Source organism: Ostrea edulis, chromosome 6 (genome assembly GCF_947568905.1).
Source record: "Ostrea edulis chromosome 6, xbOstEdul1.1, whole genome shotgun sequence".
NCBI classification, from domain to species: domain Eukaryota; kingdom Metazoa; phylum Mollusca; class Bivalvia; order Ostreida; family Ostreidae; genus Ostrea; species Ostrea edulis.
Genome location: NC_079169.1, coordinates 66996823 through 67013942, shown reverse-complemented (window position 1 = coordinate 67013942; position 17120 = coordinate 66996823). Strand labels below are relative to the sequence as shown.

The window sequence follows — 17120 nt, the reverse complement described above, 5'->3', positions numbered from 1 at the left end:
TCTTAAAGATTTAGTAAATCCGGGGTGACATTGCTAATAATCCATCAATGTCCTGTTTTTACTGCCTTTATCAAGTAACAAGCTAAGACTGACTTGGCAAGATCATATTAACTAAAGATCATAAATATTTGCATTCTTGATACAGTTCTTCAAATAGTTATCAAATGTAGTTTAAACAAATGAATTTTCTCCGTCTTAATTTCATCAAATATTTTCTAGAACATACCGAATTTTCTACAAATAACAAGAGACCCATGAGCCACATCGCTCAACCGAGTCACCTTGGCCCATATCTAAAGATTTTCAATATAATATATTCGCATGTAAAACTTTGTGGCTCAACTTATCCCCTGAAGCCATGATTTTTAAAAACTTGAATCTGCACTATGTCAGGAAGCTTTCATGTGAATGTAAACTTATCTGGTCAAATGGTTCTAGAGGGGGGAAAAAAATCTGTATATTTGTATGTAAAACTTTGATCCCTATTGTGGTCCCACCCTACCCCTGGGGACCATGATTTAAAAAAAAAAAAAAACTTAAATCTGCACTATGTCAAGAAGCTTTCATGTAAATGTAAACTTTACTGGCCAGGTGGTTCTAGAGATTTTTAAAGATGTTCCCAAAATATTTGTATGTATAACTTTGATCCCCCATTGTGACTCCGTCCCACCCCCAGGGGTCATGATTTTAAGAAACTTGAATCTTCACTATATGTCAGGAAGCTTTCAAGTAAATTTCAGCTTTTCTGGTCCAGTGATTCGTGAGAAAATTTATAAATGACTCCACCCTATTTTTGCAATCATATCCCATTATTCCTTATTAGATCATTAACTCTTTATGATCTCTTTGAAGGAAGCATGGCCCTTCATCTGTACAATGCTGAAAGCCCTTCACCAAAGGATGCTTTTTGCTATGTTTGGTTGAAATTAGCCCGATGGTTCTGGAGAAGTTGAAAAAGTACAACATTTACAGACGGACAGACAAAAGGAAATCAGAAAAGCTCACTAGAGCTTTCAGCTCAGGCGAGCTAAAAAATTTGAAAAAGTTACCTTGGACTGACACACAGAGACCAATCCAGCTAAAATGCAAACTGAACTTGTATTCCTCTGAGAGGAAGCTTGCGACCAAATTTTATGGCAACATCTGTATCCATAATGAAAAAAGTCCGAAACACTGTTTGACTTATTTTTAGCCCAAAAGTAGGTCAAGGAAAGTCCAATTCAGCTGAAATGCAAACTGAACTTGTATTCCTCTGAGAGAAAGCTTGTGACTAAATTTCAGGGCAGTATCTGTATCCACAATGAAAAAAAGTCTAGAGAACCGTTAGACCTACTTTTAGCCCTAATGTAGGTCATGGACCTAGAACAACAAGAGGTACTGTGAGCAATGCTCACTAAGAATACCCCCCGCTTACCCCAATCTCCCAAAGGGTGTTGGTAATAGATATAAACTACCTCTTTTCTGAGTGTAAAAAACAAATGGCATGACAAACTGAACCATATTGCTACTTCGATGTCCAGTGCGCTTGACCTTTGACCTTTTGACCCCAAAATCAATAGGGAACATCTTCATCCCATGGGTAGTCCATATGTACGATATGGTGACGGTAGGTGGAAAGGATAACGCTTTAGAGCCCAGAAACCATATTGCTGCTTCGATGTCCAGTGCGCTTGACCTTTGGTCCCCAAAACCGATAGGGAACATCTTCATCCCATGGGTAGTCCATTTGTATGATATGGTGACGGTAGGTGGAAAGGATAACGCTTTAGAGCCCGGAAACCATATTGCTACTTCGATGTCCAGTGTGCTTGACCTTTGACCTTTTGACCCCAAAATCGATAGGGAACATCTTCATCCCATGGGTAGTCCATATGTATGATATGGTGACGGTAGGTGGAAAGGATAATGCTTTAGAGCCCGGAAACCATTGCGTCTACAGACGGACGGACAACCTGATTCCAGTATCCCCCCCCCCCCCCCCCCAACTTGTTGCGGGGGGGTATAATTAGCTGAAATGTAGCATTCAAATTTTAATCCAACTTTAACAATATTTCATTCAAACATACCTAGCATATTTTTTTTTCAAATCCAACTGTCACATCATTTGGCTCAAACATGAAATTTAATCTAGAAACTATTTCATTGCCAGTCTTATCCTATCAATCTATTATGTCCTTAACAATAAATCAAAAACACAATTTGAATATTTTTTTTATTATTATTTGTATAGCACTAAAATGATCAACAATAAAGACACAAGACCACTCTGTTAACTGGACAGCAGATGATTCAACAACAAATAAAGAGAAAATCAACACAGTACTCACACTCGGAGTATAACATACAAATAAAATTAGAGCAGTCCTAAAACGACCAATACCTACTCTCATGGAACACAATCAAGATCTGCAACCTTGCATTCTTATAACTTTACTATGTCATCTATGTTAGTTCAACAAATTCTAGCATGCCTGCAGGAGAAGATTATATAGTCAATGAAGGTAGCTCTGAATTTTAGAAATAGTCACTATTTCTAAAATTCAGACCTACATTTGTACATAAAGTTTCAGAAGAAAATTTCTATACTGCTAATCTCTAGGACCTCGACCTTTCTCAAAATTACTATGATCCAGGAACATGACTTACCCTCTGATCATTGGTACTTTTCTTTGAGGTATGAATGTCTATAATCCCTACCTTACCTTATGCTATCATTTTTATTATGATCTTAGTTACAAATGACAAACTCTATCATCATAAGTAGTCTACAGTTCCCACATTGTATCACAGTGCTATGACTTGGACAAAAATTTTACACTCATATTTGTGCAGCATTACATATACATGTATACTTTAGAAGAAACATTACAAGTTTGTAAGAATATTGTTTTGGATCCTTTTGACCTTCTTAACAATGAACTTTGTTGAGGATCAAAATAATCCTTCTGGTCATTATCAAATTTGATTAAATAAAGAGGTTCTACATCCATGCATTCCAAAAATTACACAATAGTGACAAGTCTGAACGTTCTATGCGATAAATCTCTCTGAATAAACAAAGTGCATTGGTTCATATCATAGTGTACAACAAATCTTACATGTACAAGTGAAATTTTTGGACAGAATCTGATAATGTATCTGGACAAACTAACTGATTCCACTATGTCTAAAATATTACTAGAAATGTGCAACACATTTATTCTACTTTTGTAACTAAATCACTTTACAATTTCAAAATTATAAAACATATTGAAACAGACTAACAGCAATAACATTGCAATATCTTTCTTAATCATCAGCAATGTTCACACATTGATCAATATCATGTAAATAGTTATAACCAAAAAAAAACAAAAAAACATCATCAGCAATGTTCACACATCAATCAATATCATGTAAATAGTTATAACCAAAAAAAAACAAAAAAACATCATCAGCAATGTTCACACATCAATCAATATCATGTAAATAGTTATAACCAAAAAAACCCAAAAAAACATCATCAGCAATGTTCACACATTGATCAATATCATGTAAATAGTTATAACCGAAAAAAACCAAAAACATAAAACAGCATACTGTAACTTGTTTATGAACATGTATATCATAATTATGCAATGTTTCATCTCTTCTACACTATTTGCATTCAAAGTATAGATTAGATGTGAATAGTACTCTTGATTGAATGTTTTTACAAAACATACATTGCAGGGTCTGATCAAACCATAATGGCTTTTGCAACATCACTTGCTTTCTTCTTGCCTTTGTGATATTCCTCGTCAACAGTCAAATCTTGACTGTCCGATATCTCAAATTCGGAATTCTGTTAATATATGTAAAATATGTTTTCATGAACTTCAAATGCAAATTTTTCATTGTGCTCTAAAGTGTCAAAACCAATAACCGATTTTGCCTCTAGAAATTTTCAAAAATAAAACAGTTCTTAACAATTTGAATTTACAATCCATTAATATCCAAGTTGTCAGGTTTGTTATTAATCACATAAACAGGAAACTTTATTGATGTTCCAAGTTTCAGTTCCAATGGGCCTTCATAAATGTCTGATATTTACATTCACTGAATCTTTTCTCTCATATTTCTTTTGAAATTGACATTGCTTTCAACATATAATGAATACATGTTTGTTGCAAACTAGCTCAATCCGGTTTTCTAGTACCACCTGTCTACATAATCATTACCAAATATGGAGCATCATTAAGGTCAAAGGGTACATTGCCTTTTCCGTTGAACGTAACTAAGGGCTGTTCCAGAAATGATCAAATTGGGGGGGGGGGGGGGGGGGGTCGGGCGGCAAACGATATTTTTTTGTGTGGGTGGTTGTATTTTTTCATATTTTAATTGGTCCGTCGTTGGACTGTTAAAAAAATATTTATTATGGGTAGTGGGTAGTTTCTATTGTTTTATTTTGTGCCACGGGGGTGTTGAGTTTTCAGAATATTTTTATTGTCGCTCTTGTCGTGTTGGTTACAAAACGTCGGAGGGAACATTGAAAACATGCTTTCGAAATGCTGTTTTCGAAATCGGAAATCGGAAGTAACATAGAACTATTCGAGTTGTCGCTCTTTGCAGCGCATAACTTCCCATTACGGCACTCTTCAAATTAGAGGCGTGTTTAGTAGGGTCCCTTTGGACGTGATGGCGGCGAACTCTGTTCTGTAGATTATTACAGTTTACAGTGCATCGATTTTGGGAATATTTTGAAACCAATAGGTACTCCGTTTTCTAATAAAAATAGGCAAACCTTAGTTGATTTATACGAGGGTACCAATGCGTTATATTTATCAGTCGGTGTGATGGTGATATAGAGGCCTCCGGGCGCGGGCTCCATTAGAAGACGAACGATTCGTGGAAAAACATATCCATACCCATTTAATGATAATAGCATCGTTTGGACTCCCAATCTTTCCAACATTCCCGCCATAGATGCCTTTGATTGTTGATGTGACATTGTTTCTTCAGAACTACTGTGATGCAATGTCGCACAGGCATTACCGCGTCATTGACTAGAATGTTTGTCCCGAAAACCTCGCGAGATTTGTACCGTTTTCATTTTTAAAAATATTTTTGTGGTGGGTCTGGTTAGTTCTTTTTTTATTAGATGGGTCATTGTAAAATGAGTTTATTAATTTGATGGGTCATGGGGTAATTTTTTATTTTTTTTTATGGGTGCTTGGTATATACAAAAGGTGCCTCCCGACCCCGAACGGATAGATATACAGACATTGCTGTACCATAATACGTCCGTCTAAAGACAGGCATATAAAACAAATTTGAAAAAAATTATCCATGCAAGATAAAGCTGTGCTGTTGAAAAACATAGAGGAAAATGTGTCAAAACAATCCCATGATGTTGTAAATATGCAATCCGGATACTATATAATCTGAACCATTATGATTGGACCTTCAATTTCAAGATTTAACTCTACCTCCAATTTTTCGAACTTTCGAAGTTTAATCAGATCCTTTGTTATTGAGAGTCACCTGTAATCATACCAAATTTTGACTTTTGGGGTATAGTGGTCCTAGAGAGAATATTTTTAAAATCCTACTTTCATTATCGCCCAGTTATTTCTCCTTAGATCAGAAGGCCTTTATTTCAACAAACTTAAATTCCCCGAAGGATCATTTGTACTGTTTTCGATCGGTTCAGTGGTTCTGAAGAAGTTGTAAATGTGAAAAGTTAATGCACAATATGACAGTTAAAACATTCTGAGAAGAAAAGAACCAAAATGAAATTTGACCATACCTCATACATTTTTGAGCAGGCTCTTTTTTTGCCCTTTCTCTGGACTTGTGGGAGATCCACATCATCATGTTTCTTCTGCAGTAGACGAGGACTGTGTCTGAGCTGTATTCAATTCAACAGACATGTATTATGCAAGAAAATAGAATAATTGCACAAGACTTTTATATTCAGATGAAACATTTTTTTCTATTTTCTTGGCTAAGGAAGTTTATAGCTAAGGTACTGGTTCAAAGTCCAATCATAGTTTTACATTCGTATATCAGAAATGTCAATAAAGGAATAGATGTCTAGTGTGTAATGTGAAGGTATATAAAAAAGAGAAACATGGGTTTTTTATATCAAATTGATATGTTACCACTTCTCTTGAGAAATAAAATACATTAAAACAGTATATGTTTGTGGTACTGACAAATCATTGTGAATATAAAATAATAACAAGATGTGTTTGTGAAACACAAATGCCCCCTATAATAGCCAATTCTGAAGATGGCCAAGGTCACAAGGACAATTATCTTGGTACCAGTAGAAAAATCTTGTCAAAAGAAATGCTCATGTGCAATATGAAAGCTCTAATATTTATCATTTAGAAGTTATGACCAATGTCAATTTTTCTTAAAGTAGGTCAAATGTCAAGGTCAAAAGGTTTAGTACCAACGGAGAGGTCTTGTCACAAGGAATACTCATGTGAAATATCAAAGCGCCAACACTTACTGTTTAAAAGTTATAAATAAGGTTAAAGTTTTCAAAAAGTAGGTCAAACTCCAAGGTCAAGGTCACAGGGTAAAAAAATGTTGGTACCCACGGAAAGGTCTTGTCACAAAGAATACTCAAGTGAAATATCAAAGCTCTATCACTTACTGTTCAAAAGTTATTTAGCAAGGTTAAAGTTTCAGACAGAATTAGGGCAAAAACAATATGCCCCCCCCCCCCCCCCCCCCCCCCCCCCCCGATCAAAGATCTCGGGGGCATGAAAACTTACTGCCAATGAAAGACAAATGCCTAAGATAATCAAACAAGAGGCCCATGGGCCACATTGCTCACCTGAACAGCACTTCCTATCAATAAACAAGCTTGAGCAAAACTATCATTATACAAGCAGCTTGATTCAGAAAAAACTTTTCAAAAGTAACGACTAAAAATTCATTAATCATCAAACTTAATTATTAAACTTGACTACAAATTTTCACAATATTGTGAAAATTGTAATGAGGACGGAATATTATTATTTCTTGATTTTCAAAAAGTTTTTGATTCAGTGGAATGGAATTTTATGTTTAAAGCACTTAAATCCTTTAATTTCGGTATTAATTTCTTAAAGTGGCTGAACATTTTATATACAGAGCCTTTATTCAGAATGAAAAATAATGGGTGGATATCAAAAACCTGTAAAATATCCCGGGGCATCCGTCAGGGGTGTCCCATTTCTGCTATAATATTTTTGTTTGTTACTGAAATTCTTGCAATTCAGATTAGAAAAAGCAATAGCATCAAAGGTATTAACATGGTTAATAATGACAAAGATAATGAAATTAGAATTGTCCAACATGCAGATGACTGTACACTCCCTTTAAAAGATGAAGTCTCAATGAATAATGCTCTAGATATCATAAATAAATTTAGCTCCGTTTCGGGAATTATTCTTAACACATCCAAATCGGAAAGTATCTTAATGGGAAACCTAAAACATAATTATACGGATAATATTTGTGGAATAAATATAAATTCCTCTTGTGTAAAAACTTTAGGAATCTACATCGGTCATGATAAAACACTTTGTTATAAAAATAATATTTTGAATTGTATAAAAGACATGGAAAAACTTTTTGAGGCTTGGAAAACAAGAAACCTCACTCTTTTTGGAAAAACTTGCGTGATCAACACGTTAGCTCTATCTAAGATTTTATACAGAATCTCTGTTCTCTCTTTACCATGCAATGAAGAAATAAAAACAATGAATAGACTTATATTTAAGTTCCTATGGAATAAAACAGATCGTATAAAACGAAATACTTTAATACGTAGCATTAATGAAGGAGGTATTGGTGTGATAGACGTTGAGTCAAAATTAATGTCAATAAAAGCATCTTGGGTTGAAAAATTACTAAATTCAAAGGGAAAATTGAAGTCATATGTAGAATCCTTATGTCTGAAAAATAATATTTACTTTAAATATATTCTAATTACCAATGAAACAGATTTGAAAAATTATGGCTTAATCAAAAACTTTCCAATTTTCTATCAACAAATTTTTATATGTTACAATAAATGTAAACAGAGACAAATGCATTTATCAGCTTCAGAATTCTTACAACAACCAATATGGAATAATAAATTATTCACATATAAAGGTAAGACACTATATTTCCCTGATTAGATTTAAAGTAATCTGCTCTATGTCAAAGATATATGTGACTCAAGTGGTCTAAAACCTGCTAAATGGTTTCTTGATAATTTAAAATACAAAAGTAATTGGATTTGCCAATATAAGATTTTATATTCAGTCTTTAGAGAATTTATAAACAAATATGATCTTTCAATTGTTCCATTTATCACAAACTCTCCAATAATCCCTCGCTTTCAGTACGGTAACAAACTATTAGACTTAAGCAAAGGTAAATGTAGTTTTACGTATGATATAAATCCACCTCTACTGGGAGAAAATGGTCTCCTGGCTAGGCCGCCCTAGGGTCATCTCTGGACTCTAGTTTGTGTGTGTGTGGACCCTGAGGCAGCATGAGTGGTATTATGTTTTAAGAAAATCCCTAGCTTTATTATATTTAACATTATGGCATTGTTGTAATCTACTAACTCATTGTTACATTGATCATCATACAATATGAATACTGTATAACCTATATATTTAAATGTCAACTATGACAATATTACTCTGACATGCAATGAAATTTATATATTCAATGAATGTATATCTAAATTAGTTAATATGCACCCTGCGTGGTACTTTAGTAAAAACTTTGTTATATATTGAGGGAGCTTAGTCAGGGCCCCATCCCTGGCAGCTGCCCTATTATATTAGTTAGTTATTTTAAAATTGTTATAGAGTAGGCTCTGGGAAATAAATGTATATATATATATATATATATATATATATATATATATATAAACTTGACTACAAATTCATCAATTATCATATGCCCTTAAACACGGATATGGCCTTTCATATTAACAAATTTCATCTAAGGATGCTTTGTGCCAAGTTTGATTCCCTGTACATTCCCTATTGTGGCCCTATCCTACCCCCGGGGGCCATGATTTTTACAAACTTGATCTCCACTTTGTAAGGAAGCTTTCATGTAAATTTCAGCTTTTCTGGCCCAGTGGATCTTGAGAAGAAGATTTTTAAATGACTCCGTCCTAATTTGTGTATTTTTGAGCTTATCTCCCCTTTGAAGGGAGCATGGCCCTTCATTTCAACAAACTTGAATCCCCTTTACCCAAGGAAGATTTGTTCCAAGTTTGATTGAAATTGGTCCAGTGGTTCTGGAGAAGATTTTCCTATATATCAGCATGTAAAACTTTGATCCCCACCCTACCCCACGGGGACCAAGATCTGAGCAGATTTGAATCTACTTTATATCAGGAAGCTTTCAGGTAAATCTCCACTCTTCTGGTCTATTGGTTCTTGAGAAGATTTTTAAAGATTTTCTGTGTATTCTCATGTATAACTTTGATCCCCTATTGTGGCCCAAACATACCCCCCGGGGTCATTATTTTTACAAACTTGAATCTGCACTATGTCAAGATCGAAACTTTCATGTAAACAGCTTTTCTGGCTCAGTGGTTCCTGAGAAGATTTTTAAATGGCCACACCCTATTTTTGCATTTTTGTGATTATCTCCCCTTTAAAGGGGGCATGGCCCTTCATTTGAACAAACTTGAATCCCCTTTACCCAATGATGCTTTGTGCCTATTTTGATTGAAATTGGCCCAATGGTTCTGGAGAAGAAGATAAAAATGTTAAAAGTTTATGTCAATGACACCGAGGGAGACACCGACAGACAACGGACACATTTTGATCAGAAAAGCTCACTTCAGCCTTCGGCTCAGTTGACCTTCTAAATACTAGTTTGGTTTTGTTTTTTCTTCTATCCTTTATATGACACTACTGTAGATCTGTGAACAGAGTATTATTGGAATCTGGAATTATTTTAATTCTTGGATCTTATGAAATTGTTGGGAAAAGTCATTAGTCACAACTAACTAATAATAATATCATTAAACTATATGTAAATTTACATTAGTCACAACTAACCTACCAAACTAACAAATCTTTTGTTTACAAATATTGGGTTGGCTGAAATTTGCAGTGCCTATCCCTATGAAAATTGAAGTAAATGGCATAGTTATTTGTATGTCTGTGTTAAAACTTGTAATGCCCACCAGTGTTCATTTATTTGCATCTTGTAATCTATTGATATTGCATTTGTTTGTGTCTGTTATTTTATTCTTATTTCTCAATCTATAATATGATTGGATTTGTTGGACATTGATGGTTTCCTGCACGCTATCAATTCACACATGCACAGATAGGGGTTAGTCTTGCCGCAGCAGAACTAACCCCTATCTGCGCATGCGCGGCATTTTATAAAATGTTGCTTTGAAAATATCCATTGCTTCAAAGTGGATAAAAATCCTTGTTGTCAACATTTTCTCATAACTCTATCCCCATGACATCGTAATCTTGCCCCTCTGAATAAGACTTCTCAGTTACAATGGCAAAGTGCACTGAGATACCGATCAAAGGTCGTGCCGTTTCCACTGATGTTGTCATGTTTCAATTTCAATGTACTTTTTGCACTAGAACCTGGATATTCTTGTGAAATTTGGTCAAAATACTGCAGATTTATTTTTGTGTAACAAGAGCAACGCCAACGTGGCATAATACGCCCGTAGATTTTGCTCAAGGAAAACATATTTTAGTGGGATTCATATTTTAGTGAAGTTAGCACTGTCCTCTGTGAGCTAATTCATTATTATGCTTGTAGAAATGGATATCAAGATATAAAGAGGGATAGCCTTAGAATGCGTTACTTAATAAATATGCTAACGGTTCGGTTTGTATCTTGCCCACAAGGTTTTCCTAACAAGTGATACTACGACCTTGACCTTTGACCTTGAAAAACAATAGGCACCTTCCTCTCATCATGATGATCAAATATACCAAGTTATAATATCCTGGAGCTTACGGTTCAGTTTGTATCCTGCCCACAAAGTTTTCCTAAAAAGTGATACTACGACCTTGACCTTTGACCTTGAAAAATAGGCATCTTCCTCTCATCATGGTGATCAAATATACCAAGTTATAATATCCTGGAGCTTGCGGTTCGGTTTGTATCCTGCCCACAAGGTTTTCCTAATAAGTGATACTACGACCTTGACCTTTGACCTTGAAAAACAATAGGCATCTTCCTCTCATCATGGTGATCAAATGTACCTAGTTGTAAAGTCCTAGGGCTTATGGTTCAGTCTGTATCCTGCCCACAAGGTCCGGACAGACAGACGGAAGACGCCATACCATAATACGTCCCATCTTCGACGGGCGTATAAAAAACCTTTGTTTGTTGCTATTTGACAAGAATGTTTATTAATTAACAAGAGTTTCACAAGATGGGGCATATCCCCTTGCAATCATTGTCTACAAACTTTTTCTATGAACTCCTGTACTGATCTTGACTTTTGACTCCATAATCATAAAAGTTTTTTCTCTCTTAATAACTAAGCTACAGAAGATATGAAGTATCAAATCAATCGAGCAAAAAATGTGGTCTTTAGGGTGTCTAAAAGTTTTTCTGTGAAGTCCCATACTGAGATTGAACTTTGGACCCCAAATTAAGCTACATGTGGAGTATCAAATCATTTGAGAAAACAAGATGTAAAACACTGATGCCCCCGGATTACAACAAAGTGGAATTCATTTTAGTAAATAATTTTCAAAGTAGATCAGAGGTCAATTTCAAGGTCACAAGGTAAAAAAAAAATTGGTACCAATGGAAAGGTCTTTCAAAAGAAATGCACATGCTAAATATGAAAGCAGTGCCTTAAAGTTTAAAAGATATGGCTATTAAATATTAAAATTTCCTAAAAGTGGATCAATGTACAGGTCTCCAGGTCAAAGAATTGGTACCAATGCAAAGGTCTGGTCACAAGGAATACACATGCCAAACATGATAGCTGTACATCTTATGTTGTATAAGATATGACCAAGGTTAAAGATTTCTTGAAAATTTCCAAAAACTACGTCAGTGGTCAAGGTCACAAGGTCACCAAACATTGTATCGCTGGAAAGGTCTTTTCAAAAATTCACATGTTCAATATATAAACAGTACCTCTTATGATTTGAAAGAGATGGCTTATATTCAAATTTTCTAAAAGTATGTCAAAGGTCAATGTTAGTCACCAGGTCAAAGATTTTGGTGTCAATGGAAAGCTCTTGCCAAAAGGAATACACATACCAAATATGAAATACGAAATATATGGTGTAAAAGATATGACCAAGATTAAAGTTTTTTCTTGTCACAGACAGAAGTCCAAAAGAATCTTTGATTTCAGAGGCTTAAAATGTGGCCTGTTTACAAGCTTTTTCTAAGAAGTCCCAGAATGACCTTGAACTTTGATTTTTATCCTCTCAACAAAACTGCCTGTGAAGTATCAATAAAATTGAGCAAAAAAATGTGGCCTGTACAGTGTTTAGAAGCTCACACCTACTCACAAAAAAAGTCGCATTGCTTTATCACCTCTCACAATTAATTGTGAGGGTATGAATGAGAAGATAAAAATGTTTGTTCCAAGAATTTACAATCTGACTAAAGTACAGACCTACATTATATTAAATCTATATAGTATAGGTCTGTACTTTAGTCCGATTGAAGAATTTATTTTCACGCATTCAATAGATGTGTAAAAAAGAGGCCCACATGCCTTATTGGTCACCTGAGTACTAGTGAAAAGTATCACTAGTCCCAAGAGCTATGAAATCTAGGAAAAAACTCCTGTCCTAAATATCTAAGCTAAATTCTAATATTCAGCAACAGTATAAAACAAGATGTGTTCTTGAAACTTCAATGCCCTCAAAAGTGCATACACATAATATAAGTATTACCATTAAACGATATGACCAATTTGGACCATCCCTAAGGTTGCAAAACTATTCTTTTGGTACATCCTTTTCTGCTATTCTTAAATATGCATTTAGATATTATATGATATCAGCAAACTTAAAGAAGTCCTTCAAATCATTATAATAATTTCAGCACCACCCTGAAACCAAACCCTAACCTTACCCCCTAGGATCATGAAATTTACAATTTTGGTAACAGACAACCTACTTCTTCTATATATCCATTTAGTTTCAATTTAGTATCAATAGCATTAAAGCAGATATCATTCTATGTTTGCATATATACACTATACATACCAAGTTTGGCCCCACCCTTGAGTCAGAACCTCTACCCCAAGGATCCTTAAAGTTATAATTCTGGTAGAGGCCTTCCTGCTCTACATCACTATGCATTTAGTTTTTCTTAAAAGATATGCTGGTGCAGAAAAGAAGATTTTTGAAAATTGGTCAATTTTTGGCAGTTTTTACTCCACCCCTAAGGCCCTGGGGTGCAGGATTCTTGAAAATTACAATCATGTCCCATTGTCCCAAAGATGCTTCATGAATTGGAATGGTAGAACTTATCAAGAAGTTGAAATTTCTATTGTTCATATAATTTAATAACTGACCATTTTGGCCCCACCCTGATACCAAAACCCCTACCCTTGGGATCATCAAATTTACAATTTTGTTAAAGGACTATCTGCTCTTTTTAAATATCTATTTAGATGTTATTTCAGTGTTTTAAACGTAAACACTATATAATAAGTTTGGCCCTGCCCTGGGGTCAGAACCCCTATCCCTGGGATCATGAACTTTACCCTTTTGGTAGAGCCCTTCCTCCTCTACATCACTATGCATTTAGATTTACTTACACATGTGAGGTTGTAGAGAAGAAGATTTTTGAAAATTGGTCAATTTTTAGCAGTTTTTGCCCCGCTCCTCAGGCCCCAGGGGTGCACGAGTCCTGAAATTTACAATTTATGTCCCCCTTGTCCCAGATGCTTCATACCAAATTTGAAAAGAATTGGGATAGTTGTTAATTATCAAAAAAGAAGCTAAAAATGTTTAATTCTTAACGCATGTACATCGCACGACAACAAAAAAATTGCAATAGGTCACCCAAGTTTATTCAGGTGACCTAATAAAGCTTTAGATAATGCTGCTCAATACACTGCCCTTTTCTATTAAATCCGTTGTAAAAAATTCAATTTGCAAATTAAAAATGCTGCTTTTTAGAATATATTTGTAAAGATACAATGGTACATGTATTACCTCTGAAACTGGTCCCAGTTTCTTTTTTCTCTGTCTCTTCTGACCATTTAGCTCCATACTTTCAGTCAGATCTGTGATTTTTTCAATGTGCTATTCAAAATATTGGAGAGAAAATAAACTGATAAATTAATATATCATTTTTTCTTCTTTTTTGAATGAACAGACAAAATGCAAATACTTTTCATTACCAGCTCGTTAGAGTTATCGCGCTTTGATGACTCTTGTGCGTCATTGGTAAGAAAATACACAAGTCTCGCGAGCAAGTACGAGATTACTGGGACATAAACGAAACGTTCATAGCACCCCCCCCCCTTTTTTTTTAAGAGTTAAAATACATGTTGTATTTTTAAATAAAATAACCATTGATCAAACTGCATTTTTCAAATATTCTAACACTATTTTATTAAAGATGTTACATGTTTTATTAAACTCCACCACACCTATTTTTTAAATTCCAAACAACAATGCTCTTTGTCCTAAGTCCATCAATATTTTGTAATTTTCAAAATAGCTTCGATGCAGTTTGGAAACCCATTAGTTGTGTTAATTAGTGTTAGAAATGCAGTTTGGAATATATATAACTTGTTCTAAAATATGGGAATTGAGGGGGGGGGGGGGGGGGGGGGGGGGGGGGGGGTGTACGTGTACGATTACAAAGTCCATGCCATATGAACTTGTCCTAATTGTATTATAAAATAGAATGTCTTCATAGTCTGATAGAATAACTTTAAAAACATATTAATCCCATTAATTACAAGAAAAGTTATTGTGCTGGATGTGCATATAGGTTTTTCCGTTCACAGTTCTTCTTGCGATTGATGCTTTATATCGGTCAGATTTGGCTAATTTAGTACCTTCTCTCCCTCACATAGTTAAATAAGTTCGTCTGTGTTCTTGTAAAAATAATCAAATCCTAAATTTGACTTTAAAATTTTAATCAGTGTTGTGGTTTGCAGTCGGTTATAATATGTATTCGATACCATAATTTATATTACGTATGCCTAAGTAATGTGTTTTACATTATGTTGTCCCGGTAGTACGACTTTACGCGCCTTTAATTTGAAGAGTTCCACTAATGGAAATGATAAGTATTACAGTCATGTGAATGCTGCTCTATATAATGAATACTGTTTTTAAATACCTCTTCAGTTGCTTCATGACCAATACTGGCATCTTCAGTCTCCATCTAAATGGGGAATAATAAAAACATGGGGCAATTATTTTCCTTTCATAAAATACTCCCATTAATTCACCTTACAGTACACAGATAAGGAGATCTATAAAACAGAAAAAAATTGACAAATTCACATAGTACTGCTTAGATTTTATGATAAATATGATAAAAGAAAAAGGTTGAACAGAAAAAGGAAAGGTTCTGAAAGTTATTTCTCAACACTGTTATATGTCTACCATATTGTGTGTAATAACATGTTACGAGAGGCCCATGGACCACATTGCTCACTTGAGCAACTGCATTTATTCATTCATTCCCAATGAGGGCCCTTTCTGTCTTCAAAGATAATTATGTGAACAAATTTGAATATCTACTTCATGAAAATGGCATTTTCATCTAACATTTTGTACCCTTATGATTCTGTACACTGTATTTTTGGATGATAGGTCATTATCTATCTTCGATAAAACTTCTTTAAAAATTTGGCAGTCACTGCAAAAAGTTGGTAGTCTTGACGTCTGAGGCTACTAAATTTTATATTGGGCTAGTAAAAATTGTTATCCGGGTAATCCGCTGTGCTGGTGAAGTCTAGTAAACTATGAATGTCTTGTAAATCAAATGTGAGAATTGTAATCTTAAGCATAATTCAAACCATTAATGGTGTGATTAAGTATGAACAGAATACCTTAGAAGTGTTTATTCAGCAATAACACATACACACAAAAAAATACAAACGACAAAAAAAACCAGCGAGCACCCCCTAAATAGACCAAATTGGATTATGATCATTTCAAACAAATACAAGAAATCCAAAGGGTTGGACTGATGGTAGACCTTGGTTTTTGGCTTCTCCCATAAGGAGAGGAGGTTGAGGGGGGCGGGGGATGATGTTGTGTATGTGGGGTACCTGACTATGAAAATTTACAAACAGGAGAAACCAATATACAGACATGATGAACACTCATTCACATTTATTGTGAAATGAAAAAAAAATTGAATATTAAAATGGTATAATACTGCAAGACAAGAGTTTTCTTTAGTTTTATTTTAACTATAAAAAATTTGTGTTGGTTTGCTTATTTTTTAGGGGGCTAGTAAAATTTGCTTGGTTACTAGCAGACCTTTCCAAATGACCTTGAGAGACCTTGTTCCAAGAGATCAATAACTGTTGAAATATTGTTGAAATTAAAGTTCATATATAAGGTATATATGTTCTGAGTGACCTTGACCTTTAGAAAATTACCTTGAAAGACCTATGTCTGAAAGCCATTTGTGTGACATATGATCAATACCTGTTCAAAAACTGAAATAACTTTTTCCTTATATAATAAATTATATGTTGAGCAACCTTGACCTATCTAAAATTACCTTGGTCCAAAAGCCCCTGTCCCAAGGAATGTTTGTGATCAATTTCTGAAGAAAGTTTTGGCAGATATGAGTTCAAACAGACAGATGACAGCGACAATGCTTCCCCAAAAAAAATTTCGGGGAGCATAAAAATCAAATTATTTGGGAGAGTATTATTATTGGACAAGGTTGTTATCACCTCTTTGAAGAATTTCAAACAAAATTACAACCAGTGGTTGTGAGTCATATTATTTTCTCCCTTGTTTCTGTCCATCTAACTACATGTAACTAGGGAAATCTCAATCGGGCCCTAGCATGGAATCCTCCAGCCACCATGGTTCATCATACATGAGGCCTGCTCTCCTACACTCAAGACACCAGCAACCAGCTTCAGAATGTTGACACAAGTTTTTTTCTTCCTCCTGTCCTTGATAGTTGTTACT

General features: G+C 34.7%; 1 protein-coding gene across 1 annotated transcript in view; it reads right to left on the bottom strand.

The window, feature by feature from the left end:
- Positions 1-2193: 2193 nt before the first annotated feature.
- LOC125646118 (HORMA domain-containing protein 1-like) overlaps positions 2194-17120 on the bottom strand; it is a 77882-nt gene continuing 62955 nt past the window's right edge. The window contains exons 18-21 of the mRNA XM_048872273.2: positions 15298-15342; positions 14157-14246; positions 5768-5869; positions 2194-3823 (exon numbers count right to left, since the gene is read on the bottom strand). Of these exons, the coding sequence (XP_048728230.2) occupies positions 3719-3823; positions 5768-5869; positions 14157-14246; positions 15298-15342 (342 nt within the window). The 3' untranslated portion in view covers positions 2194-3718. The remainder of the gene's footprint in view (positions 3824-5767; positions 5870-14156; positions 14247-15297; positions 15343-17120) is intronic.